Here is a 27810-nt window from a genome sequence, read left to right as displayed (position 1 = left end):
TGTGGTCCCTTCCAACCGAAACCATTCTGTGATTCTATGATCACTTTGATAATTTTTCAGGAAATTTTGTTTGTTTGTTTAATTATTGAAACTGCTACTGAAGATTTTCATTAAATCCAGTTTGCAGCAAATATGTGGACAGCAAAATTTGGAGTAAAGCATTAAACAATTGCAGCAAAATATCAGATAGATTCTGAAAGGCTGGATATTTTTCATTCCATTTAAAATGTTCTGTCCCAGCAATAGGCAATGGAAGTGGACACCGCTTAGGCAAGATGAACGGACACCAAGTCTATATGAATAATTTTCCTCAGTGTGCACACCATCTACAGAGATGAGCAAGGTGGCTGATTAATAAATCTATGCATTATGCATATAAATATATTTCTCATATATATATATATTATATATATATATATATATATATTGCTACTTATGACTGTAAAGAGCCTAACAAACAATTTTTAAGGAAAACACAAACACATGGGTTTGGCAGAAAATAACTGGAGCAATTTTCCATGCATAAGGAGGCCATTGAAAAGAGAAATGATTGTAGGGGGAAAAAAAAAATCAGACAAGTGGGGTGTTGTGTCAGATATCCCTGGCGGGGAGATGTAACATGAGACTGGATCAGATGCAGGCAAGGCAAAATTAGGTAGGGCCTTGTGTCACAGCCCACATAGTTTAACCGTGTTAGGCTGGGCAGAAAGAAAGAATTCCTTATAGATCACTTCAGTTGTTGTATTTTTGAATTACAAGGTAAAAGTAACATTAACAAAATCAAACAGAAGGGCTTCACTGTTCTCTGTCTGTTCTGTGCTATTCAGTCTTGAGTTTTCTTTCTCTCCTCCTGGAACATATGGGTTAGGGAACAAGAGGAATTATTTCCACTATCTCATCTTACCACATCTGCTTCTTAACAACTAAGCTCTCCTTTTACTTCAGGATTTTTTAATAGTTTTCCATAGTTTTTAATTATAGGAAAATAAATAAATAAATAAAAACTCATTGAATGTGTCAGCTAAATAACAGTGACGAATTTGTAATATATGAATATTCTTTCAGATAACACTGTTAGAGAAGCACAGCAAATCTTAATATGTAAAATTAAAGGTGATAGCAATGTTCTGCTTCTTCCTTGGTTCCTTGTCATTATTAGATCTCCACCCATTTTAGGTATTTTTGTTAGCAGTCTTAGGATTATAAGACAGAACACCAGCACTTAATAGCCAAAAAGAAAACAACAAGGAATTGAGTGTAGGGTTATCTATTACTTGCGAATGGTGATATTTTTCATATCTATCTATGCATACCACTGGCAAGATTTTTATTTCTCTCATTGAGTAGAACTCTGCTATGGGAAGAAAATGTGCATGTTTTATCTGTAGCAGAGCTGGAAGAGGTGCTCTTGCACCAGCAGATGTTGAACTAAATTGGATTCTTTTTTAATGTTCCTCCGTTGTGATGTTTACTGCTGTGATTCAACAGCCCAGATTCCAGTCTAAATTGCAGTCATAGGTTTTGTCAATATTTCAACACGTATTTAAAATTCAGTCAGATTGCATGAAAATACCTCACATTTTGTAACACCAGGTGCGAGTGCCTCCATGATACCAACTGCACCCACAATCAGCCTTCTTTGGCACTTTCCAGTTGCCCAGTATGGCTCCTCGAAGACCTACTTTGAATGCTCAAATGTTGATTTTGCAGACATGAGCTATGTATATATTTCTATGCGCGTTAATTTCAAGAATGTTATATACCTACCCCTGCAAATGAAGCCCCTGGTTTCCATCTCAGTGTTTCCAGGCACATAATTAAAGCAATCTTGCACCTTTCAGCCTGCACCTGCCACAGAGCATGTGGCTGGCCCTGCTCAGTTCTGCACGAGCGTATTCATGTTTGTGCGGCACTGTTTCATGGTTAATATAAATCATAAACAGGCTGTAAAAGATGAAGCGTCAATGAATCCTAGCTTTAAAATTGCTGGAAGCTAGAAGTTTTAAAACTGATACTGCAAAGTGAAAAATGAAATTTAACCAGGCATTTTGGTGAAGGAAAAATAATTTATTGGATGTAAGATGAAAAGCTGTGAGAGTAAACATCAATCTCATCTTAGACACATGTCATTGATTGATGTTTGCTCTGTGCTGCTGCCTGGAGGTAAACTCTTTGAAATAGCAAAGTAGGTACTTTATCTGTCTGTGGGTAGGAGCACAGTTTGTTAAGTTACTGCTTTTTTGAGACCCTGCTACATCTTTATGTTCAATCAAAGAGAAAACAGTAAATCAGAGTAATTGCTTTACCCCACGGCATTTCTGTTTGTAAATGGGAAAAAATACTGTAAAAATCCTCAAATTAACTTCTGCTGTTTAAGCGAGATAAAAAGTCTAAAAAAATGTCAGTTGCGACCAGGGAAGGCATTTTATTGATTGTGTCACTTGGTCATCAAAGTCAGCCCCTTTGTTATAATTGAACCAGTACTTCAAACATCGTTAGGGAAAACATTTAAGGCTCAAAAATATGAGGCTGCCATCTCTTAAGAGCTCACCGTAACCATTAGCAATTAGTTCCCAAATAGACATTATTTATACTTAGTTGAAAAGGAACTGGCCCTGAGAAACTGGCCAGCAAAAAGCGTGGTCGTGAGCAGTGAAAAAGAAAACAGACATTAAGTGATGGCTCTCCAATGCTGACTGGCGATTCAGCAAGAAACATAACCTGAATCATAATTAACTTGTCAAAATTTAACCTTTTTCTTCTGAGGCTGTTGCCCTTACAAGGTCTCAAGTTGGCTCATCCCTTCGTGTTTTAAGATATCACAGAGATTTGAGAATGACAGCCCTTCTGAACTCAGAATCCAGTTTCCATTCTGAATCCAGTTTTATAACCAGTGTCCTGCATCAGGACTGGGATGTGTTTTTTACTGTAATGTATAAGTTTTTCTTTGGGTTAAATCTTTTTACTTACTTTGGAGTAAAATCAATAATTCAGGGGAGAAACAGACTATTAAATATTGCAGAAAATGTCCTCACTTCGACCTGAAGTTTAGTATTTTGAATCATGTGTCAGATTGCAGTTTGTAGGGAAATATTGAGAATTATCAGAAAAGCATTTAATAGTTTGTTATTTTTAACATTTCACTTTTTTGTTTGTTTGTTTGTTTTTCACAACTTTGAAACAGTTCTCATTTTGCTCATAATTCAGAAACGACTGTGTGCTAATATTTTGTTTTAAAGATAAATGCTTCCTCACAGAAAACTTGTTCTCATGTCCAGTTTTATCCTTGAATCTCCCATCTCTTTCAGTCATTTGCAGTATGGGTTTGGGGGTTTGGTTTCTGTTGTTGTTGCTGTTTTCTTTCTTTCTCATTTGGAAGATGATATCACTGTACACTCTCCAGGGATATTTAGTCCCTGTATCTGGAAGCTTGGAGGTGGTTTCATTTCCACACTGCTGGGAGTTGCTGTTGTGGTCTGACTGTATTTCATATGGAGACTCTTCACTAGCTGTGAGAAAAAAAGGGTCAGTTTGGGCTTAAATGAGGATGTCTGGGTGTAAGCTGACAACATCTGAGAAATCAGCTCAGTCCTTGCAAGTGGTATCTAGGTGTTCTCATGGAAAGCCCACAGGAACTGGCCTGTCAGAGAATGGTGATCTGTTATTTAAATAACTGCATATTCCTTGAATCTTTCCATGATGATGTGGCAATTTCGTGGTTTTTGAAAAGACTGAGCAGCATTATTAATGTCACCAAATGGCTGTGAAAGGGTGCGACATACAAGCAAAGGTGCAGTGTTTTTGCTGCTGGGAAAGGGTGTCTTCCTTGGAGTTCAGAGTTTGGGGACAATCCCTAGAAAAATCATCGAATGGTTAAGGTTGTAAAAGACCTCCCAGACTATCTAGTCCAACTGTCAGCCCACCTCCACCATGCCCACGGGCGATGTCATATGCACATGGTTCTTGAACACCTCGAGGGACGGTGACACCACTGTTGACAAAGCTGATGCATTGCCTCCATTTAGACTAGGTGTTTTTATTCCATTGGTTCCAGGTAGTGATGTCTGAGGGGGGTAAAAATTGTGTTAGAAACAGTGTGTTTAAAAAAAAAAAAGAAGAAGAAGAAGAAAGAAAAAAAAGAAAAGAGACAGCCTAAAACTTTAGGCTTTTTATATGATTGCTTTCAGCCTAACCTGAGACTACATAACTCCTTGGACTTTGTAAGAGATTAAATCAAGTCCCAGGTATTTCAGGTAAGGTTATTGCTCTGCTCCCAGGCTGTCCCCTGAGCCAGCTGTGTCTATTTCTAATTAAGGACTGAAGGAAGCGGTTCCTTCTGATGTCAGGAGTAGCGTGATGAGGCTGAGAGCACTTCTGGCAGTGCTGGGGAGAGGTCAGTGCCACAGCCACCCTCCCTGTCCATCAAGTGGGAGCCACAGCCGCAGAGGGGGTGACCATAAAGGTGGCCTTCCCAATGTCATCACAGCAGCTTGACAGTTGTTATTTGTGCCTCCTTTGAGGAGTTCGGCAACCCATTGACATTCTGATCTGTAAAACACCTGAGAATGGCATTATTCAGAGTATCCTAGGAGAAGCAGGGGAGGTAGACCTACTGTGACCAGGATAAAGGTGTGCTGAAAGTGCTTCAAGCCTCAGACTCTGGTGTTTGGATGCAATTAACTGGTAGATGTTTCCTTCTCAGTGCATCTCTTGGCAGATCATAGGGCTGGGATAAATCAGTGTGTTTTTAAAGCAGTGTGCCAAATGCAGGGCAGTGTGATTATTATAATACAACATTTATTCATATGTAACTTCTGAAGGTATTTGAACCATCACTCATGCTTCAGTTCATGTCCTTTAAGCATGAATTTGTAAGCTGCACAGCATTTTAAAAATAACAATGTACCATTTAAAATCTATTTAAATTCATCCTTTTGGAGTTTGACCTCTATAAAACAAATATAAATGATGCTGACTTTTAAGAGATGACTGCTTGTATGTTCTTTGTCTACCCAGTCTTGCAGAGCTGCTTCGATATTTTGGTTTACCGTAGCAAGATTCTTAATCTGTAATCTGATGTCTGAGTGCGCGTATAGCAAATGTATACCTACATACACCACACATGTACGCACAGATGTGCCAGTGAGAAAATAATCTTGAGATTCTTTGTGAACTGTACGAAAAAGATGAACACAATGTTAATGATTTAAAAGGTACATATAAAGCAAAAGGAAGGAAGAAAGGAAACTATTTAAAAGGATCATGTTCCATTGACTGAAGTGTTTGCAGTGAAGACAATTGTAGCAGTTGGCAATATTCTCCTTGAACCAAAATAAACACGTTTGGTGACATGCGTTCAAGGAAATGTGATTCTTACAGCATTCATGTAAATAAACTGCCTTGCAAATGCTGGAGATTTTGCTACCTAGCATTACCAAAAGAATGCAGCTCTTGACTTGCTGCTCTTTCTAACTTACTGCTTAGAGGTGGCATACCGGGCATTGTCACACTGTTTCGCTATTTGCATAATCATTATGAATTATTGCAGGCTGTGAGTTGTGGCCAACAGTGAGCATCTCATTTGGGAAAAAGGGTTCAGAAATCTGGGAACTTATGTCTTACATCAAATAGGTCTTCTTCAAATAAAAGGGATATTGGAGACCTGTATGTCTCCATCAAATAAAAGGAATAAAGAAAAGCCTCTCCACTTCAGGAGTATTACACCACAGCATTTTTATGTGAGGCGTAGTGAAGAATGTTACACTTGTTTACTTTCAAGAAACTGGGTAGAGATCAGTATTATAATTAATCTCAGAGGATCTGCCCATCTCTATTTGACTGCAGGCTGCAGTCCAAATGCAAAACATCTGAAAGAGTCAACAGGGGATGGGGAAAAGCAGCTGAAGATGAAGTTATAACTGGATCCCTGCAAGTTCAGGAAAACCCATCCAGCAGCAATTATTCCTGGTGGCAGAAAGCCTGTGGCAGATGCAGAGGTGGTTTTTAGAAGGACTCTTACCCCAGCTTATAGGATGGGAGTGCATTGAGGTGGTATGCAGTACTGACTGGGAACTACCAGTCACACAATTGTAAATGGTGACTACCCAGCCTCCTGGCATCAGTAGTGCACAGTGTGTGAACTCCTCTTCAAAGCCCGTGGGGATGTCTTTGCTACACCCTTCTTCCTGGAGAGAGAATCCTGTGTTCCCAATAAACTCCAGCTCTGTCTTTGGCATCTGCCCATAGATGGCTTCCAGAAGGGATGCCTGAAAGCCCACTAGGATCTGGTCTGATGCAGCCTGTTGAGTCCTCTTGTAAGACCTCATTGAGAGAGCAGATCTGCCTAGGAAGTTAGCAACATTAACAAGTAAACGTAAGGCTTTGTGTTCATTTGGTGACGGCTAGGGCATTGTTTTTAAATCTGCCAGTGCCTAACATATCCTACATATTTTCAGCTCTCTTAAGCCTAGAATTAGAATCAGATAGCTGTTGGCTTTTTTGCAGGCTTGCCTCAGGCACACTAGGTAATATCACGTGGGAAGCCAATGCAACATATGTTTTTCTAACCGAGAAGTGGTTAGCAAGGCAACATTTTTTTTCATTAACACATGGTGCACTTACATGACATTAATATATGTTTCTACTTTACAGATTTACAGTGCCAGAAGAAAGGCATTAGCTGAGCTAGGCAAAATAGGCAACTCGTCACAATGTCCTGAAATAACAAGTAAAGCTGATGGGATGCATTGGTTTTCTTTTGATGAGAATAAAGCGTACAGGAGGAAATGTGTAAACCTGCGTTGTTTTGAGGAAATATGGGGAAAAGATTCTCTGTTTCGTGATGTCTCACACTGTAGTTGAATTCTGAAAACAAACAAACAAACAAAAGTTATTTTTTATTTTGTATGTCTATGTTGGTGTCTGATTCATCTCTAAAAATTAACGCTGTTGTGTGGTATAGAGATTTTATTCCCTCTCCATCTACACTCCACCAGCATTATATACACTGTCATGCTAGTATTCATGTATTCGTGCTCTAAAGTTGTGATAGTGTCAAATCCATCAGAAAGAGGAATTGTTTCAGCAGCACTTTCATGACTTGGCTGATTAACAGAGATCAGAAGAAGCAGCCTAACTGTGGAAACCACTACAGCATGTAGTTTTAACAGCTCTTTAGGGAGCTAGTTAATGAAAGAATCACTACAGAAACACATCCATGTAAAAAAAGGAGCATTCTCACACAACACTCAGAGGATATGTCGTAAGTGGAAATATGTTCATAATTTCTATTTACTCATAGCTGTAATTACCATCTGCCTGAAGAGTACTTTCCATCTTTGTCAAAGTTGCTTAGATATTTCCTTTGTCACATTTCAAGCAGTGAGGTTCTGTACAGACTAGATCCTGCCCTGCAATTCCTTTTCTGTTCTTCTGTAAGAATTTAATTATCTATTCCCTGTGTGAAGAAAACATCAGTATTCCCAGAGACCTGAGCCTCCCTGGTCTGCTTGGACTGGCATTCAACTGATTCATGTTCTTGCTTATTTTTTGCCATCTGTCTGCAAACCAGAGTTCTTCACTTTCAAATTCACAGTGGTTTACACGTTGCTTGCTAATTTTTAACTCTAAAAATATTTTCCTCTTTTTGCTGTAGTGTCTACGAGCCGGATAGAAACGTGCTGCGTAGAAAAGAATGGGAAAGGAGAAATCAGGAGGCCCAGCAGGAGGATGGCACGTTTAACACCAGTTACTCCCTCTTCAGTGAACCGTACAAGGTAGATGCTTTCCATCTGGGAGACTTTTTTATTTTAATTATTATTATTATTTTACTTCACAGTATAAAACCGCATCCTGCAAAAGGCATTGTCCAGGTCTCAGCAACCTCCCACAAGTGCCAGCCCCTCAAAATTTGCATAGAACATTTATGGTTCATTGAGAATTGGATTTTTCTTACATTAGCTTCCTATAATGTTCAGCAGCACATGAGAATGAAATAAACGAGAAATGTCCTAACAATATTTGAGATGGCATTAAAACTAGGAGGTGAAGGTGATGGTGCCCTGTTTCTGCAACACTTAGGAGAAAGTAATTGTGTTAGAGCTGTGTGTGAAGGTCAAGCTATACAGTAAACATCATGCTCTGGCCAAGGTTAATGTGATGAAATATCTTGTTTTTATTTTTTTTTTTTTTTTCCTGTAAGCATTACCAACAATATTTGTCTGCTAGGCATGTTTTGCCCTCAGCAAAGGCAGAAGTAACACAACTCTTTATTTAAATCCTCGTGGAAACAGCAAGCTGAGGCACAACCATCTCTGCCCGCCTCCTGTTGGAAGGATCCAGCAGGATGCTCTGCACATAACCACTGTCTCCAGAAGCTTGAAACCAAGCCCTTGTGAATGGGACCAGAGAGCAGTATCCCATAGAGGGTGCCCCTCTGCTCTAGCTAGCCAGTGACTTTGCACATGTACATCAGAACAAAATCATGTATCTCCTACTGTGACCTTCCAGTAATGCCCAAGTTGTTATTAAATCCACAGTACTGTGAAATTTTTCCCCTCCATGCTGCTTCACTTGTCCTTGACACTTTGGGTACTTCAGTGCCTCTTTCCAGATTCCTATTTGGTACCTGGCACTTGGCTACGGTACCTGACTTCAGTGCTTCCGAGCATCTGCCCGTGTCCCAGGGTCACCTTTTAACTTGCTATTCCTTCCAGATTGTTGTTGTTTCTAGTTCCTAATAAAAAAGGAAGATCTACCACCTTCAAACCATGTCCCTTGATAGAAGACAGCTCTGCCTGCCTTGAAGCTGACCTCCAGCTGCCCGAATTTCAGATTCATTACAAAGGCATTTAGAAACCATGGGAAATGTCTTGAAATCTTCCTTAAGGCTTCCACTTGAAATACTCTACTGTGAGACCAATCAAGGGCTAATACACAGAAAAAAGCCTGAAACGTGTCAGCCGTGTCTTGGCATTTACTGAAGACTCCACTGCAATAGGGACTAATAATTTTCCATTTGATGGGTCCAATCAGATATATCCCTCAGAAAAAAAAAAAAAAAAAAAAAAAAAAGGGACCTGTTTTTTTTTTACTGGGTCTCTGATACTGCTTTGTTTGTGGTATTGAAAGTGGGTGTACTGAGGTTTAAATTACTTACAAAAGTGGCATAGCTGGAATACTGTACACACTTTGATTATTACCCGTTGTCTTGGTGTACTTACTGTCATGCTACAGACTTTATGTTCCACAGACTCACCAGTAGTTTCTGAGTTATTTATGATGTTTGACAGCATCTTTGCACAACCACAGTATAATTCCATCTACAGTAGTGGGAGTGGATGAAAAATAATGCAGTCTATAGAAGAACTGAAGGTGCTGAGCAAGTATCCCATGAGAAAATCAGAATGGGAACTTCATCCCTGCTTATCATCTGTAAGCAGCATGGCCATATTTGTACTATCCTTTAGAAAAGGTGCTGCAGAGACACATCCGAATGATTTGCCATTCAGGAGGCCATATCTGAAAATCAAAGACAGACTGAAATTCTTTTAAATAGTATGTACTCTCCCACAAACATCAGATTTCCTGAAAAATCTTGACTCTTTGGGCTGCCCCTTATCCAGTTCATTTCGAAGTATCCATAGCAACCCTCTATGAAGGATTCCAGGAAATCCACTGTCTTTTACTAGAGTTGTATTTTGCAGGAGATAAAAAAAAATAGGAATTTCTTTCTGGATATTTAATGGACAGAATACTTTGACCCATTAATCACGTAGGTGTTTTTCATGGAGAAAAAAATTCTGTTCGCCTTCCATGCAACCATCTGGCTTATTTTTAGAAGTGTTGGAACTTGCAAGCCTTCAAATGCAGGAATACATCTTACACTGAAGAATATCAGAGCACTGTAGGTTATAAATGTTGGCACATAATGCTTTTCCTACTTACTAATTTTGTGATTATGTTTTCCCTATGTGGGTGATTAAATAAAGCCAGCAATATTTCAGAGCAAATAATAGGAAAAGCTTTAACATCTATAGCTCCCAATAAGTTACCTCAGGTCCCAGCTGTTTCCCAGGAGAACATAGGTGAACTCTTCCAGATGACCTCAGCTCAGCACAAAATCTCCTCCCCTCAGGATGTCCCCAGTGTACCCGGAAGGAACAAACAATACCCACCAGCTGACAGCATGTTCCATAGTACAAGCTTTAGGTCTGTTAGCTGCAATTATTTTTGATGTTATCTGGCATTTCTCAATAACAGGCATCTCTGTATGAGCTTCATATCATACATATAGAAGACAGTCTACTGCCTTGCCTGGGCTAGTGATGGTCTATAGATAATCTGCAACTGAGCTTTTATTTACCTCCCATCCAAGTAGCAGCCATCAGATAGAACTGACTTTCTATTCGGCAAGTTGGACTTTTTGGGACAAAACTAAAAGATGAATTCTCTTACATCCATAGATCCAACTGGATAGAGAGCTGCCCCACAAATGGTCTGTGCTGGAGGAGACATGTGGGTATTAGGGGCCCTGTTCCATTCTAAGGTCCTTGTTGCTGTGCTCCTGAGAGAGAAGGAAACCCAAGGCGCGGGCTGTCTGAGACATTCTGGGCACAGAACCAAGCATAGATCTCGCTCCCTAGAGGGAAGCTGGAAAAGCATCTTTCTTCAAGATAGCTACAGAAATTGAAAGACCACTGGAGACACAGAAGAGATCCACTGGGTAAAAGCAAACTTCTCAGTGCCTTCAGAAAATAATTTTTCTGGTCAAGGAGATACCTAAGTGTAGTAGCTACAGACTCCAAGAGACATATGAATATATCTCCAACCATCTTGTAGATTGATAAGCCCAACTACAGATAGCCATAAATCTGAGCAGTCCAGGATTTCCATTGTCAGCTGTTTTTACCACAGTACCAACCAAGCATCCCCATGTAGATGCCTTCTGTGCCTCTCACTCTGCCTGAGTTGAGTATACTTCCTACCCCAGCTAAAGCTGTGAACTAGACAACTCATTGCATCTGCAACACTTTCCTTTTAGATATATATGATGGCCACTTTTGAAGCCTCTTCAGTAATTTCCTCTTCTCTAGGACATCTGCATGATTCTTGTGAAGGAACATGCCCTTCTTAAGCTTCTTGCTGACTGTGAATCAATGCTTCAATTTTATTGGAATACTTGAAAAAAAATCCCCACATTTCCAGGGTGGTTGGTATTGCAACTATATCCTTCACATTTTTGTATGACTTTAAGGGGTTATTTTCCACTCCCTTTACTTCCTTCATCTCTAAGCTACTGTTTCCCTCTTAAACAGAGGATCTTGAGATGAAAGCTTGGCCTTCTGAAGCATATGAGTGTTTCCCCATTGAGACTCCATGTCTGGAAGAGAGAAAGGAGAACATCACTGTCTCATTACTATCTTCTTCTGAAAATACAAGACAAAGCACATCACACACCTGATTCTTGGTAGGGTTCAGAAAAATCTCTGCCGCAGACATGCTAATGATATACTCTTTTGCTTACAGTGACTTCTTAAGAAATAGTTTTCAACCTTCAGTATTTTTTTCCCCACTTGTTTTATTTCCTTGTGGAGCTTCTTCCTTCTAAGCAAGGAATTAAACAGATGATTAAAAACAAAACAAAACAGATTAATTTTAAAGGCAGGAAATGCTGACTGTGTCCCCCCTGCTGCAAAATTAAATACTGAGCATTTTCAAGAGTTTGGGGAGTTCTACTCACTTGTTTTCCCCAAGAGTGTTCTGGAGTGAAAATCTCAGCAGAGCACTTTCATCGCAAGGCTGTAACGATCTGTAGTTTTCCTACTGTCCCATGAGCTGCCTTCAGGTCATCTTGCAGTATTTGTATGACTTAGACTGAAGAGTTCACTCAGTGCTTACACTGGGCCTTGCATGTCTTCCCAGCTGCAGTGTGGAAACTTAAAGTGGCAGAGAAGGAGATCAGGAGCTGCAATATTTTCATTCATGGCTGAAGGAGAGCTTGCAATGGCTATAGGAAAAGTTTTATCATGGTCAGATTTAATCCAAACCATTCTGTGTAGTTGCAATAATAAATTTTCTAGTTTCCAGGTAATATATTTTAACTACAGCATGATACCAGTGATAGATTTCTTTTTTTATATACTCCAAGGCCCTTTATAGCTTTTCCAGTTCAGGGTAGATTTAAGATGTTGACAAGTATCTTCAGAGACAATAAGGATTTTCGATTTCATCCCTCAATGCTGCTGCTGAATAAGACAGTGCTACTTCAGTAAAGATTTCAGCAGAAGCGTGCAGGGAATTTTGTTTGTCTTAGGTTGACTGTTGTAGAACACTCAATTTTTGTTTTGCAGACTAACAAGGGGGACGAGCTCTCTAATCGCATCCAGAATACACTGGGCAACTATGATGAAATGAAAGATTTGTTAACTGACCGATCAAACCAGAGCCACCTTGTTGGGGTTCCAAAACCTGGGGTTCCTCAGACACCTCTCCCCAAGCCCGATGAACTTCTTATTGCAGAATCAAGACCGCCACCTCCTCCCTCCATTTCCAACACTTCTTCTGCACCAGCAGCCCTACCTGCGCAGCAGAGCAAAAGCACCACGATGGGTTGGCAGAAAGCTGGTCACAGTGCTGCTTCAGAGGGTCAGCAGAGAGCCAGTAAGCATGGACACCGCTCACTGGAATCCCACAAAGGTGACTTCAAACTGGCAAGCCAAAAATCTAGTCTGGAGAAACTGAAACGCTATGCATCCAGTCCCACCTCCTCCTCCTCCTCCAATGCCACCCAGCAAAGCTCACTGAGGGCCACACTAAGTGACAGTGTCAGCAGAGTGCAGCAGCCAGCAAAGTTAAACTGTGGCTCAGAAGGAGGAGCTCAAGTTCAGGAGAGGCCCTCAAAGCACAGCAGTGGGCACTGTGTCCAGAACTTCCCACCATCTCTTGCTTCAAAGCCCAGCCTGGTTCAGCAGAAACCAACGGCTTATGTAAGGCCAATGGACGGTCAAGACCAGGCCCCTGATGAGTCTCCAAAGCTGAAGTTATTGACAGAGACAACCAAGTTGTACAGGGGAGTGCCTTCTAACAAGCCTGATTCGGCCAGGACCAAGTCAAAGATAACAAAGTTTAACATTCCTAAGCAAGAAGAGGTATGTGTTTTGATGCTTTTTATGAATCGTATCCTGAATAGATGAATAGATAGCAACTTAGAACTGCAAACTGTATCTGTCTTTTTTACATAGTTTTAATATCTTAGTTTTTATATTTATTTTTTACTTTGCTGACACTGACACGCAAATAGCAACCACATAGTAATGTAAAGATATCTCAACATCAAAATGTCTTCATAACACCTCCTCAGCGTCACATTTTCTAATAGTGTATATTACTCTTTTTTATTATTTTTCCTGAATGTCCACATGTAATGTCTGGATATTTTAAATTCATCTTTTAGCTAGGCTTGTGTGTTATGTCACAGTGTTCATACTCGGTTGACTTTTTTCTTTTTCTCAGTGATTAAATGAAGTGCTTGGCATCAGAAGTAGTTCTGCCATCCTCAATGATGTCAAAGTAGTTTTACAGTCTAAATAAATTATAGTTAGCAATGTGAGATCTGTGGAAGAGATGAAAATGTAGCATTGAGACTCTCATTCATAAAATCTTCTCTTTCAAACCAATTGTCAAAAAGACTAAGGTTTTCTTCCTAAATAAACACAGCCTATAAAAACCAATCTTGCTATAAGGGTGAGAACATGTCCAAAAAAAAAACTTCTAGGCAACATTTCTGTTATTAGCAGTAGATGTGAAAGGTCATGCTTGGACTTATGTTTGTTTATTTCTCATTCCATTGGCTACAGCAGGACACTTAGTTTTGGCACATGTGTATTATGTGATTTTCTGTTTTGTGTTTCATGGGTTGGGAGGGAATGGTTGTTTTTGGCAGAATGTTTTGGGTTGTTTTTTCTTCCATTCATGTGTATATTGAGAGACCTGTACCTTTGTACAAAGGTGGTCGCATCCTCTTGTGAAAAATGGTAGAGCGCCCACGGTTTAAACAATTTATAGTGTTTATGGAACTGAATGATTCTGTTTGACTGAATCACTGATAGCATCTCAGAGCAGAGATACTGATTGTTTACTCTTATTTGATGACTGTGGTGAGCCTTGAAATGTTTTTTAGTCAGTTTTTAAAATTTTTCTGGCACTGCTAAAGGAGAGGAAAACTCTAAGTTTTGGTAAAACACTCTGGCCTCTTAATGCCTTTTTTTCAGAAATGGAGTTGACTGCCGTATTCCCTCTTCAGTTGGGTTGAGAAAAGAAGTCTCTCTGGAAGCAATTACTTCTCTCAGTTCCTGTAGACATTATACCCATGTGGTTTTCTCTAAGTTTAAGTTCCATCAGTTCCAAACCATTCTGAAGAGATATGTTGTTACTGAAAAGGGGTTGTTTTAGGCACTTAAGTCAGATTTGATAAGCAAATTTAGCATTCACAGATTGCTGTAATTGTGCAGATAGATCAGGTAATGGCATATGCTAATATCCATTTAGCTATTATTACCTCCTTCAGACTTCTCACTTGCCACTATCTGCAAGTAAGAAGTATTGTTAGAATTAAAGATGCCTGTGGCAGTTGTCTGAATCTTACACATTTTCTCCCTTTACATGTATGCAATACCCTAGTGACTAGTTTGGAAAGGGATTTTGATAGGCAATCATTTGTTTGTCTGAAATTCAGAATTTTCCATTTGCATTCCAGATTTGCCTACCTCAGTAGGAAAGAAAGCTTTCACTTGTTTCACTTGTTGTATGTAATCCATAATGATGCTTAAGGGTAAATTTATACTGTAGGTTCTAGAAATACACGTATCTGAGATGGCTTAAACAAACTTGCTTAGATACTTGTGGCCATGTAGTCTCTGTTAGGAGAGTGTGGACTGCAAGGTAACTATTGTAGTGTTCACCAGCTTCACACAGGTTTTGAAATAGTGTGTGATAACATAAGCATTTAGCTGAAGTTAAAGGAGGTAGACAAAAAGAACTGTCTGGTAAGTTAAGAAAAAGAGGTGAAGTGCTGATAAAAATGATAGACGTATTGCTCAGAAGAAGATGGTAGATATTATGAGTGGTGTTGGGGTTAGTAACTGGAGCTAATAAAAGACAATGCTTAGATCTCATATTTGAGGACTGAGACTACTGACGATAAAAGTACCCAACATTTTTTCCTTTATCTTGACATTTCCTTTGTTCTAACATTTTCCATCCCAAGCGGCACACGATGAAAATGGCAACCCACAGATATTGCTACAGGGAGAAGTAATGACTAAAAGTGATTTTTAGTTTAGTTTAGTTTAGTTTAGTTTAGTTTAGTTTAGTTTAGTTTAGTTGTTGCCTAATCTGTTCTTCCTTTAATTTTCAGTAGTACTTTTTGTTTCAAAATATCGTTCCATTCTTCTCATTTTATCATACATCTTCTGATATGGTTTTGTAAAAATTTCCATGCGTTCTTTAAATTTCTGCTTTCAAACTCATGCAACTCCTCATTTGTATCAAAAGGCCGCTGTCCTTTGTTAGGGGTATAAGTTTTAAGCTACTCTCACCACATAAGCTGTCACAGTCTTTTGAACCTTTGCAGACAAAATGAGGTTTCCCTTGCACAGGGTGGGGTTAAAGGTGAAACTGTGTGTAGAGCTGAATATCATCTTAAATGCATTGGAAACTAGATTGCAAAGTTTGTGCCAGGTGGGTTCCATGAATACACAGAAACTGAAAGGACACCATATACAAGTCTGTAAGGACTTATTGAACCAATAGATAGCTGAAGATGACAGTTTCCTGGTTCGCATCATTATCAGTGACAAGACATACTGTCACTGCTAAGAGCTGGAGTCAAGACAGTAGTTCATGAAGTGGTGACACATGAATTCCCCATTGATGAAAAAGCTCAAGTTGCAGCCCTCAGTGTGTAAAGTAATGTGCACAACCTTTTGGAACAGGAAAGGGGTGATCCTTTTGGATTTTCTGGAACCCGAACAAACCATCAACTCTGACTGTTACACTGCAGTTCTAAGCTGAAGGCTAAAAATTCTGGAGTCAGGCCAGATAAGATGACAACCTTTCTCTTGCAACTCAATACCAGGCCCCATACCAGTTTGAAGACCATGGAGCACATTGCCAATCTTGACCAGATTGTCCTACTACATGCACCTTATAGTCTGGAGTTGACAATTCCTAACTTTCAGCTGTTTGGGCCAATGAAAAGGGGGCTGCAAGGGCAACCTTTTCCTAGCAATGACTCTGTCATAGAAGTTGTGAATCAGCAGGTCACCTCTGCTGGTACAGATCTTTATGAACACAGCACGCAGCCTCTTGTTCCTCGCTGATGAAAATGCATAGCTGACAGTGGTGACTATGTTGAAAAATAGTATTTTATAGCTGAGAACTTGATCTATCAAATAATGTTATTATGCTATTTTTTTATCTGCTGGAAATAAAAGGGAGGCATTACTTTCAGAGCAACCTACATATTTATACCGATGATTTTTCCCTGCCCCTAGCCCCTTGAATCTTCTCTTCTCCTGACTGAACAGTTCCAGCTCTCTCAGCTGCTCCTTGTATGAGTGATATTCCTCTCCCATTACCATCATTACAGCCTTGCACTAAATTCTCACCAGTAAGTTCATTCATGTACTGGGGAGCTCAGAACTGGCTCCAGCACTTCAGATATGGCCTCAGTGTTCAGAAGGGAGGAAGGATCACCTCCCTTACCTTGAAGGTTACACTTTTCCTAATGCAGCTCAGGGTATTGTTGGCCTTTGCTGGGGGGCAGGTAAATGAGTGCATCTGAGGCTCATGGTCAGCATGTTGTCTGTGAGGATTTTCATGTATTCCTCAATAGAGAAAATTTTCACTCATTTAGATGACAGCCTATATTGGTGCATGGGATTCCCTTGTAGAGTCAGGATTTTACATTTTTCTTTGTTGAACTTCAAACAGTTCCCATTAGCCCATTTCTCCAGCCTGCCAACGTTCCTCTGGATGGCAGCACGACCCTTTGGTTTATCAACCACTTTTCCCAATTTTACATCATCTACAAACTTGCTGAGGCTACCCTATGACCCATCATCCTGGTTCTTAATGAAGATGCTAAGTCATGTTGGCTTCAGTACTGACTGGAGGGGGTAAGCCATTAGGAACTCATCTCCAACGAGACTTAGCACCAATGATCACAACCCTCTGTGCCATTTTCATAGTCCTAGCTGTCTGCCTTCCAGCCTAGTTTTGTCATTGAATTTTTGTTTTATACTTTTAGTTCTTTAAAACAAGTACATATTATTTCCATGGTCCAAAACCTATTCTATAGAACTTGGTTTAAACAAGTTCAGTGGCTACTTAACTGAACTGAAAGCTGGACTGCAAGAGCTTTCCTGCACATTGAGGAAGAGATATGTGAGTGCAGGGCATATGTGTGAGATAGAAGGTGAGATACAATTGAGGGAAAATTATGGGGCAGGAGACAGGGGAGAAGCTGCCAAGCCTGACCAAGTAGGGAGGTGAGTGGTAAGAAACAACTGTTTTCCCAATTCCTGCAAACTATATTTTCTTTTCTTTTAAGGGTCAAATGTAGTGATATGCACTTCTGTGTGACATTTCAGTTTTATTTCAAACGTCATGTGGCTACAGGCAGAGAAAACCAGGAAACAGGAATATATTGCCATAAATCTCCTCATTTGCAAGTCCACTTTTCTAATGCACGCAGACTGAGTTTTCTGCTTCCTTGAAAGTGCATTTAGCTTACAGTACTTAACAGAGCCTATTGGTATATCTCATAGCTGTGAGTTTTGATTTGCGTTTACCAGTTTGAAGGAGACATCAGTGGAAAAATAAACACATAATACAACAAAGTTAGCCCCACGTAAGAACTGAGGAGTAAGGAGCAGTGCCATGCAGAGCGTGTGTGTCTTCAGCAGGATACAAAATCCTTTTCTCTACATCCCTTGAGATTTTCAGAGAAACAGGGCACAGAGTTGGCTGCAATACAATTATTATTCACTGGAAATAAGAGCACTTGAATACAAATTATAGACCATTTTCAATACATTAAAAAGGTCGATTCTTAATGTAGTTCAATACCTCATTTGATATTTTTAATCAGTTTTGGAAAGCCTTGAGTATCTTGACACAGGCTGAAGCTTATAATTTTTTTTTAAATTGTTTTAATGAGAATAACTTGGATAGACCTGTGTGTAGAAAGGTAGTGGTTACTCATTTGGGAATTTAATCTTTAGGAACCAGGTTCATCAGTGTTAATTAGAATCCATACCCAACCTTCCGGTCCTTCCAAAATTATCATATTGCTCTGTATAAATGATAGCCGTCATCACAAGTACTGCTATTTCACATTTTGAACTACTTAGGATTATATTGCTGTAGGTAAAAAGCCACTGCACTGAATAGAAGGGAAAAGAAATATATAGAGAAAAAGAAGCAAGAAAAGCCAGCAAGTGCCTCTCATTTCTAAAATTTTCTTACAAATGAGACAATAAGAAAAGCCTAAGATGGCAAATCATGTTCTTTATATCTGAGCTCTGTTTTTGAATTTCATCTTGCAAGCTGCATCAGGGTTATGAAGGAAGGAAATTGAGGCTGTGTTCAGGAATGAGTAGCAGTCTAACAGTAAAAAGAAAAGATTATGTTCTGTAAAATTTGGGAGCACGTTTATGTGAAATGTAGATAAGGTCATCATGAGGACACATTCTTATTCCACTTCATGGGGTACTTACACAACTTCTTCTGCAGAAGAAGTAATGCGCAGTAGATTAAATGTTGAATTTTTTTTTAATTTTTTTTTTCATTTTTGCCCTAACCTTACTCAGGCAAATTCCTGCTTGCCCGCATAGATACTCTGCATTCGTTCTCATTGGATTGACTATATATAGCTATCAGCATCTGCCACACACACTGGCAAGTGTTCCTTAGATCTGCTTTTTTTTTTTTTTTTTTCTTTCCTATCAGTTCTACCCCTGTGCATTAATGGAAAGCAAAAACAACCCCTGACTCTTTTTTCCCCTTCTTCCTACTTTTAGGGAAAAAACCAACAAGAACACCTAAATATGGATTTAGTGCCAACAGCTTGTTCAAAATCACATTCTTTTAAGGAGAACTTTGATGCATAGTGTGTGTAACAAGCAGGTCCATGCTTAAAACTGGAAGTGCACGTGTTAAAAAATAAGTGCAGTTCCATCTCATTTGGCAAGAAAAGCTCCAGTGTAGACTAAGCAGAGAAGATGGTACTGATGCACTCATCAAGTGCAGGCTTCCTTTGGAAATACCACATATCCCAGCCTACACTGCGAGAGAGTGTCTCTCAAGGAAGGAAGAGGGTTTAGGAGAGATCTGCATAAACTCTTTCCTCAAAGGCATGACACTGTCCTCCCCCTGCTATGACAGAGCCTGCTGGACTGCTTCAGGAGGATGATTCAGGCAGGAGATGAATTCTGGCCTTTTTTTTCTCAGATTCCCAGGGTGTTGGGTTCTGACCCAGGAAGGCAGAAGTGAAAGGAGAGGAGCAGCTGAAGACGCTTCTAGATAAAAATAAAAAAGAAAGGAGAGTTTTTTTAAAAAAATAATAATAATCCAGAATTTTTCTGATACTGTGGACTTACCTGGAGAGGCTGGAGGCGTGGGAACAGAATTAAGGGTGTTGATACTTTTTTTACTGTTTATCAGCTTTATTGAAGACTTGCAGTGCTTGGGAAGCCAGTTAGCAATCATAGCACTTGAGTACTCTAAGTATGAGCCAGTTGTCAATGTTTTCTTTCCAAGATGTTCATGGGAAAGAGCTAGCAAGCCACATTTACCAGAAGACACAGCTCAATTCATCCCTGTAATGTTACCACTGACCTTCCCCACAAATAAAGAATGTTTTCCCACGTTAGACAGGAAGAACTGGACAACAAGAGCAGTGTGGTGCAAAGATCCCTGCTAGCCGTAGGTTATTCAGGACCTTCGAGTGAGTCCATGGGAGGGCTGTGCATAGAATGTATAAAATAGACAGAGTGGTGTTTGAAACAGTCTCAACAAAAACAGTGGAGACCACAATGTGCAAAGATGAATTTTCCATATACTTCTTAAACTGTGGTACAAGCCTCTCCCCTTCTAGCAATCTGCAGTCACAAAGGCACAGAGTAAGTCTGTGTGCAGACAGTTCATTGAACACAGTGAGCTTAATTTTTCTAATTATTCTTCCACAGTAGTTCTTGTAGAAGGAAAATGCTTTTAAAATACCTTTACTTTAGTTCTAGAGCTGCCTGCTTTCCCTCAGTTTCATTTCCCTTTTGAATTAAATAACATAATCTTTTTTTCTTTTTTCTTTCTTTCTTTTTTTTTTTTTACTTTTATTTCTTTATTTTTAGGAAAGCAGTAGCTAAACTTACCTATACATTCTGAAAACATGGAATTGATTTACTTAGAGCCTAAAATTTCCTGTGTGCATTGTTTTCCATATGGTACGCACTATGCATTTGTTGCTATGGTGAATCTCTTGTTGTTCCTCATCATTTTTAACCAGTGGGATGGCTATCATCAGAGAAAAATCTCTTGGAACTGGATGCAAACTTACGATTGTCAAGAGAATTCCTTAATGTACACACCTGCTTTTTTGCGAGCTTTTCCCAAGGTTTTGTTTTGTTGGTTTTTTTTTGCCTTTTCTAATTACTGAGTAAATATTGTGGGCATTTCACTGGGGTCTCTCTGAAGTGAGATCCTCCCTTCAATAAAACTGGTCTTCCAAACTTTTCAAAAGATGATCAAGTAACTGCCTTTTATAGCTCAGCGGTTCATTGCAATCAAAGTGTTTCTTTTGCTTCTTTTATTTCTTCCATCAGATGGTATGGTTCGGTTTATGAATTAGATCTGGAGTTGTTTCAAGAGTGCATGCATAAACATGGCCACAACCCTGTATAAATGCTTCTTTAGTTCCTTTTGGTAAGCAATAAAGATATTGATGAAGGAAATGAGATTTCTAGAACTGCAAAGCCAGACTTCAGTGGCATGTTTGGTCAGATTTCCATCTTTTCCATCAGTAATGCTCATGATGATGGTAAGTGGATGTAATAAAAATCCTCCCTGACAGAAACAAAGCAGTGTATTGCTCAGTGGCACTGCTCCCACTTTCCCACCTTTGACCTCATTACCGTGGATTGCTCTGAAGTTCTGTGAGGGTACTGAGGTGTTGGAGTAACCTGTACTTTCCTAGAGGTTGCTGCAAGCACTAGGCTTTCCTCAGCATCGAGTTTCGGCCGAGCATCTCCTCCCCATCTGCTTGATATCTCCTGGACAAAGGAGTGCTTGGGAATGGCAGAAAGCAGCGGTGGGCTCGCTGCAGATTTCTGATTACGGACACAGTGCTCAGACAGAACTCTACTCAGAGCTCCTGTTGTACCACACTGGAGCACTGTGTTGGTGTGCAGTCAGGTGTGAAGTCCAAGCCCTGTTGCTGCTGCAGGGACTCATGTTCCCCTTCCCAGTAATTATAATGAGGTAGAGCATTTCTGTTTTCTCTTTGTCTTCAGAGCAGTCTATGAGGAGTCATGCTGGACATAAAGGTGGTTTAGGATTTTTTTTTAAGTATCCATGGGAAAGATTTTACGGCTCCGTTCTGTAGTTTCTCCAGTCATTCATAAATTAGAGTGACATGAAACTGCCACCACTGTGCATGCTCACTGGGGTCAGTTATGACTGATGAGCAGGAGAACCAAAGGCAAATACAAAGAGCTTCACAGATCACTGTTAATTCCACCTAAATAAATAACGTATATGTGCTGCTTGATGTATAAGGTTAAAAAGGTCAGACCTCCAGTAATTGTTGTAAATGCACCCAGCCAGGCCAGAGGCAGTTCAATTCTTTATTGTTGGTCACATATTCTCTTTCAATAAATGAAGACAAATATACTCTTAAATATCTGCATGTAACATACTTTATTCGCCCTGCACATCGTAAAGTTGTCATTTCCGTAGCACTTCTGAATAGGGAAGATCTATCCCTATGGTACCACAAAATAGCTTCCTAGAAAAGTAATTAACAGAAGATTGTTTTGTTTTTGTTGGTTGTTTTTCTTTTTTCTTTTTCTTTTTTTCCGAGTTCAGAAAAGATAAATAACGTAGGCGTCTGATTTCCTGTCACTCTTGGTTAACTTTGTATGAAAATGGATAGCTTCCAAATTGAAACAGGCACCGGCCTGTCTGGAGAAAAATGCATCTGTAAAGAAATGTGTACATTACATATTCATGCAGTTCCAAATCTCTTAATTGTATTTTATATATAACAATCTCATGTAGTGAAATATGGTGCCCTTATTATTTCGTGAGTTAAAAGCAGCATGCCAGAGAAGCTGAGCTTGCTTCATACAGAGTTCAGGATAAGCATTTCCTTTCCTGAATTCCCCCGTGAACACCCCACTCTTCCCTCCCCACCACTATGTTTCTCTGAGAGATGGAGGCCCAGTGTGAGGTAGCTTCATATCACTTCTATTCAGAAGATAAATACACCGGAACGTTTGCACCAGTGAGGCATGGGGTTAAGAATATTAATAAAGACCAAGCATTTTCTCTCAGAACCAAAAATTGCTGTTCATATTCCTCTGTATTTACTGCAGGTGGCTGTGATGGAAGCTTGTGTAGCTAAAAAAAAGAGGAAAAACAGGAGCATTTCTTAATGCTTATCTCTTTTTCTTAATATATGTTTAAAGGATTTAAAACGTTCTCTGTTTTGTAACTCTCTTGAAATGAGATAATGAAGATGATTGTTTTTTTTCTTGCATGTACTAGAGATTATTAGCATCCATCAACAGTGTAATCCATTGTTAATCAAAGCCGGCATTTATTTAAAACTGGCTGTGCAATTGCATTGCAAAGCAGAGGCAGGAACTATGTACATACTCCAGCTTCTAGAGCTAAAGTACAAGACAGAGCAACTCTTTAAGTTGTGTGAGGGGAGTTCAGGTTGGGTCTTAGGAAACGTTTCTTAGCAAGAGCAGCGCTGAAGTGGCACAGGCTGCCCAGGGAGGTGGCGCAGTCCCTGTCCCTGGAGGTGTTCCAGAACTGTGTGGATGTGGCACTGAGGGATGCAGTCAGGGGGCATGGTGGGGGTTGGACTAGATGATCTGAGAGGTCTTTTCCAGACGTTATGATGCTATGAAGTAGAAGGCAGCTACGAGATTTTTCATTAAAAACACAGTCAAAACGAATATTATGTGGAGCAGCCGTGACTTAGCAGTTACCCGTTATTTTCTAAGAGACCTTCTCCGGTTTTAATTACTCTGAGAGACATATGATACAGAAAAATTTATTAGCTACTTAATTGCTGATCCTGTGAAACAACCAGTTTGTAGATAAAATATGCTGTCTGGGCAAAGGGCACGGAAGGGATCACCAAGGGCAACATGCAATGGACAGTTTGAAAAAGACCGTAAGCTGATAAAGAATTTCTTTCTTGGATCTAATCAGAAATATTTAGCAGACAGGAAAGTAAAATATATGAAAGGACATAAAAATTATGTGGGCCTTGTGGGGAAGTATGAGAAGAATAATGTCAGAATCTGAAGAGGAAAGAATGAAGTTATGTTTTGAGGAACCCAACTGGAACTGCTGGCATTGCAGCCCCAATTTATGTCCAAGGCTGTGTACAAGATCTTTCAGTAGCTTAGGGATGGCTGGGCAGCCCTAAAACCTGTAGTTTTTGCTGCAGTATGTTTTTATTTCTTACTATAAGGAGCATGCACTGTCTCAGCCCCTGAAACTGCACCATCCTTTTGCTTCCCCCCCCCCCCCGCCTTTTTTTTTTCCCCATTCAGAGAGTTTATATCGTCTGATGATATCCAGTTACATTTTCATCAATAAACCAAAAACGATTCATCTTTTACTACTGCAATCTCATTTGGGAGCTTCAAAGCTTTTCCTAAGCAGTAATGGCAGCTCGGCCAAGAATACATGAAATGCAGCTGTGGGGGAGTCAGCTGAGGTGCAGGTGGGCAGGGACACTTTTCTAGGTGGCATTCGTGCCCCCCATGGCAGCATGAAAGCAAAGCCAGACAAAGTGAGCCCCGAGCTCTGTCCTCAGGTGTCTGTGACACAGCTTGCTATGTAACAGCATAGTCTATAAAACTCTTTCATAACCTCTGCGCTGGAAACAAAAAGTATGCAAAAGCATCAGCAGAGGCTTCTTGCCGAACTCTGAGTTAATGTTTCTTGCTGTATTTCTTCCTACCATTTAGGTCACTTGAAGCAGAGACAGTTCCTGAGTGATTATGTCACTTAGGTTTACTACTTCCATTCAAGTTATTCACTGATCATGCTCTGCTTGAAATTAATAGGAGTTTTGCCACTGACTTCAACAGTAGCAAGATCAGGGTTTGACAGCGATGAGTATTTCTTCTCTACATTGGATAAACTTCCTTTGGTCAAGAAGATATTGCCTGGGGGAAGACAGTCCTTTTTTCTTCAGTTTCTCTTTGTTTTGTTCCAGAAACTGAGATGTAATGCTTGTGGTTGTTTTTGACATCGTTATTGCTTTGAAGAAAGTCAGCAATGGCAATGCAGAACAGCAATTGGTGGCCCAATATGGTATTTGAATTCAGAAATGCTATATAATCTATTAACTCAGGACATACATTTAGAGCATCAAAGGAGCTTCTTCACCAGTCCAAGGTGCAGGGCTCATTTTTCCTCCTGGTAATTAAAGTCCTGAGCATCCTGTTCAGAATCAGTTTCTTCACTGGCTCCTAAGTGAATAAATCTATGTGAGTGATTTCATGACAGCTGCACATTAGGAGTTATGGCATATCCCTGCACATAACTTACTGAACTATCTCAATACACAGGGAAGAGACCATAAAACATGCCGAATGGGGATTTCTCAGATATGCTAATTGCTGCTATATAAAGAGCATGGGATGAAGAGCTGACACGGAGGAAGTTCAGCTAGAAAGCACTTGTCACAAATCTTTGAAGGTTTGTGGAGGAGAGAATCCTGCTGCTGCTCTTCCCCGCAGAGCTCTGCCTGGTGATGACTTCATGTGATATGGGGCTGAACACAGCCCTGCCCACTCCAGGGCTTCACCAGTACCCCTCATGGCAGCAGTTCTTTGCTTCATGGGTGCAGTACCCCACTGGGTTCTTGCCTGTCCCCAAGCACACCCAAATTTACTCATAATCTGTATTTTTCTTGAAGTGAGTAGGATCACACTCCCCATTCCCATCTTCTCATCTATGAGTTAGGCTCATTGCCACTTCCAATAGACTGAGTGTTGTGCATTCAGCGCATGGGACTCCCTAATTGATTATTTCCACTACCTCTTCTGTGAAGCTGAGGTTTGTAGTTCAGTGATAGGAAAGTGCTGTCCACATCAGCGATCCTTCTGGATTTTTTCTTTGTTGTTGTTGTTTTTTTTGGCCAAATTTGCACTAAACAGGCATCCAGTAAATGAATGGATATAATATGCCAACCTGTGAAAGTAAGCTCCAGTTTTGAAAGTGACTGCAAAAAGAATTTACAGCATAGAGGCAGACATGCACTTCAGCAAATGTGCTGCAATCAGGCTTGAGCTGCACTGCTGTAGCTTCTCAAAATGGTACCACGTATGCACTGGCAATTTTGCACTCAGTGGAGTGAGACTGGATCGAGGAATCATTTTAACTATGTCATTAAATATTACTGCTTAATACTGATTTTCAGCCATTGCACTTGAACCCTTTGCCTTAGAATCATAGAATCAAGGGATTATTTGGGTTGGAAGGGACCCTTAGAGCTCATCTAGCCCAACTGCCCTGCAGTGAGACTACAATTAGATCTGGTGCTCAAAGCCCCGTCCCACCTGGCCTTGAATGTTTCCAGGGATGGAGCATCCACCACATAGGGTTGACCTAGCAGAGAGAAATTAGAAACACCGTGCCCCAGTAGCTGATGGCTGCCTTGTGATTCTGTATTGTTCCTATACAACTTTCCTGTTCTATCAGTAAGATACATGTCCTTCTAAATGTAATAATTAATGTGGAAAGAGGAAGCCAAATAGTTATTATTCAATGATTTTAAAGTAGAGTACTTTTTAAAAAATAAATCAACTAGACAAATCAAACAGTATAGAAATGAAATGCGCCTTTGCAGGCCCTGTGGGAAATTCAACTAATGAACTGAAAAGAATCTGTTTCTAGACAGGCGAGGAAGTCTGCTTAATTTAAATAAATACATTCAGCTATTTGCCTCCTTATTTTAAAATCATGGTTTTGGGCATGATCCCGTAATACGAACAAAGTAACTTGAGTGCAGCCTATGTGGTTTGAAACACCAAGCAAAATACAATTAACTTTTAAATGGCAAATTGTAATGCTTTTAAAAAAAAATAAAAATCTTCTGCCTTCCGGGTGTGACTATCTTTTAAATGTGATGATGTCACCCTGTGAGCTGTTAAACCATTATCAATGAGCAGGCTGTGCCTTTTCTAATGATTACTGTGGAGCTGAAAAAGAGTCTATAATGTTCCTTCAGTTTGTTCATCATTTTTGTTTGATAATTGTCCTAAAATCAATGACAGCTACTGAGTACAGAAATTTGATTGAACCGAGTATAAATATAGTCAGCAATTTAGGCTGTTCTTACTCAATAGGAAAATGTCTTTGGATAATAAGTGGATTCCTATCTAAATTCATGAGTTCTTTTATGACATTTTGGGTTAAGCCTGAAATAGATTAATCTTTTTCTGATAAAGTTGCATAAGCTGTGATTTCTCCGGTGACCACATTTAATTGGATATTAAATAAAGTGCTTATCTTTACACCAACAGGTTTTATAGGCTGGATTTTTTTTTCTGAACTGTATTTCACAGATTAAGTAACAAGTAGAAGGTGAGCACGAAAAATTGTTGATTAAAGCATGATACACTTAGGTTAAAAATTCAACTGCGTTGGAGTAGGTAGGCTTTGACTGCAATTAGGGGTTAAATGCAAAGAGCAGAGGGAAACTGTGGAAAGGTGCTGAGCATGGTGAGACCAGGTCATCAGTGTGTCGCTTTCCCTTCCCAAGGATTCTCCAACCATCCCACAGTGGGATGGTTTTCCATTGGATTCAGCAAGAAGCTTAAATTCCTTACAGTGTTTTTGAAAACCTTGAGGTCAGGATTCATTATGCAGGGTGCTGCACAAGCACACATTGAGGAGCATCTTCTGATGGAGCGTATCAGCCCTGGAAAGGCACAGGCAAGGTTAAGAGAAGCCTGGAAACTGAATTAACCTATTGCACCTGGAGGAAGGAGATAGGGCTGATGCAGAGAAAAGTACCCAAATGGAAAACATAGATGACGTTCAGGAGGAGGATTAGTCAATAGGATGAGTGAAGACAGCATCTGGGAGCAAGAGTGGTACCAAGATGAGAGGGGGAACAAAGAGTGTGTGCAGTGGGGCAAAAAAAAGCTGCAACTCACTGTGCTTCCTTCACTGATAGTGAAGGTCACCCTTTGGAGCTGCAAGGACACCCGGTCCAGAAAAGGGCAGGGCATTGGAAGTCTGTCTGGATGGCTCAGACATACTCGTGAGATCAGTGGAAAGAAATAGAGCAACTTCTCAGAGGGAGATGGGAACCACCAGTGTGAGCTGGAGGCATCGCAGGGGGAGGAAATAAATGAAGAATTTTGTGTTGAGTAAGCTGTGCCGAACCAAATGATGTCGAGCTCATGCTAATTGCCATTTTTTTTTCCCCACTGGTATGACATATTGTGAATGTGAGAACAAACTGATTCCTCCCTATGTAATCAAGCCTACATT

At 40.0% G+C, this 27810-nt stretch overlaps 1 protein-coding gene across 4 annotated transcripts in view; it reads left to right on the top strand.

The window, feature by feature from the left end:
* AFF3 (ALF transcription elongation factor 3) overlaps positions 1 to 27810 on the top strand; it is a 330573-nt gene that overhangs the window by 40379 nt on the left and 262384 nt on the right. For all 4 annotated transcript variants that reach the window (XM_072336759.1, XM_072336749.1, XM_072336732.1 and 1 more), the window contains 2 exons: positions 7655 to 7775; positions 12351 to 13148. In XM_072336759.1, coding sequence (XP_072192860.1) covers positions 7655 to 7775; positions 12351 to 13148 — 919 coding nt within the window. The remainder of the gene's footprint in view (positions 1 to 7654; positions 7776 to 12350; positions 13149 to 27810) is intronic.

This window comes from Excalfactoria chinensis, chromosome 1 (assembly GCF_039878825.1).
Source record: "Excalfactoria chinensis isolate bCotChi1 chromosome 1, bCotChi1.hap2, whole genome shotgun sequence".
Taxonomy (NCBI): Eukaryota; Metazoa; Chordata; class Aves; order Galliformes; family Phasianidae; genus Excalfactoria; species Excalfactoria chinensis.
This window is presented reverse-complemented; position numbering and strand designations above follow the sequence as displayed.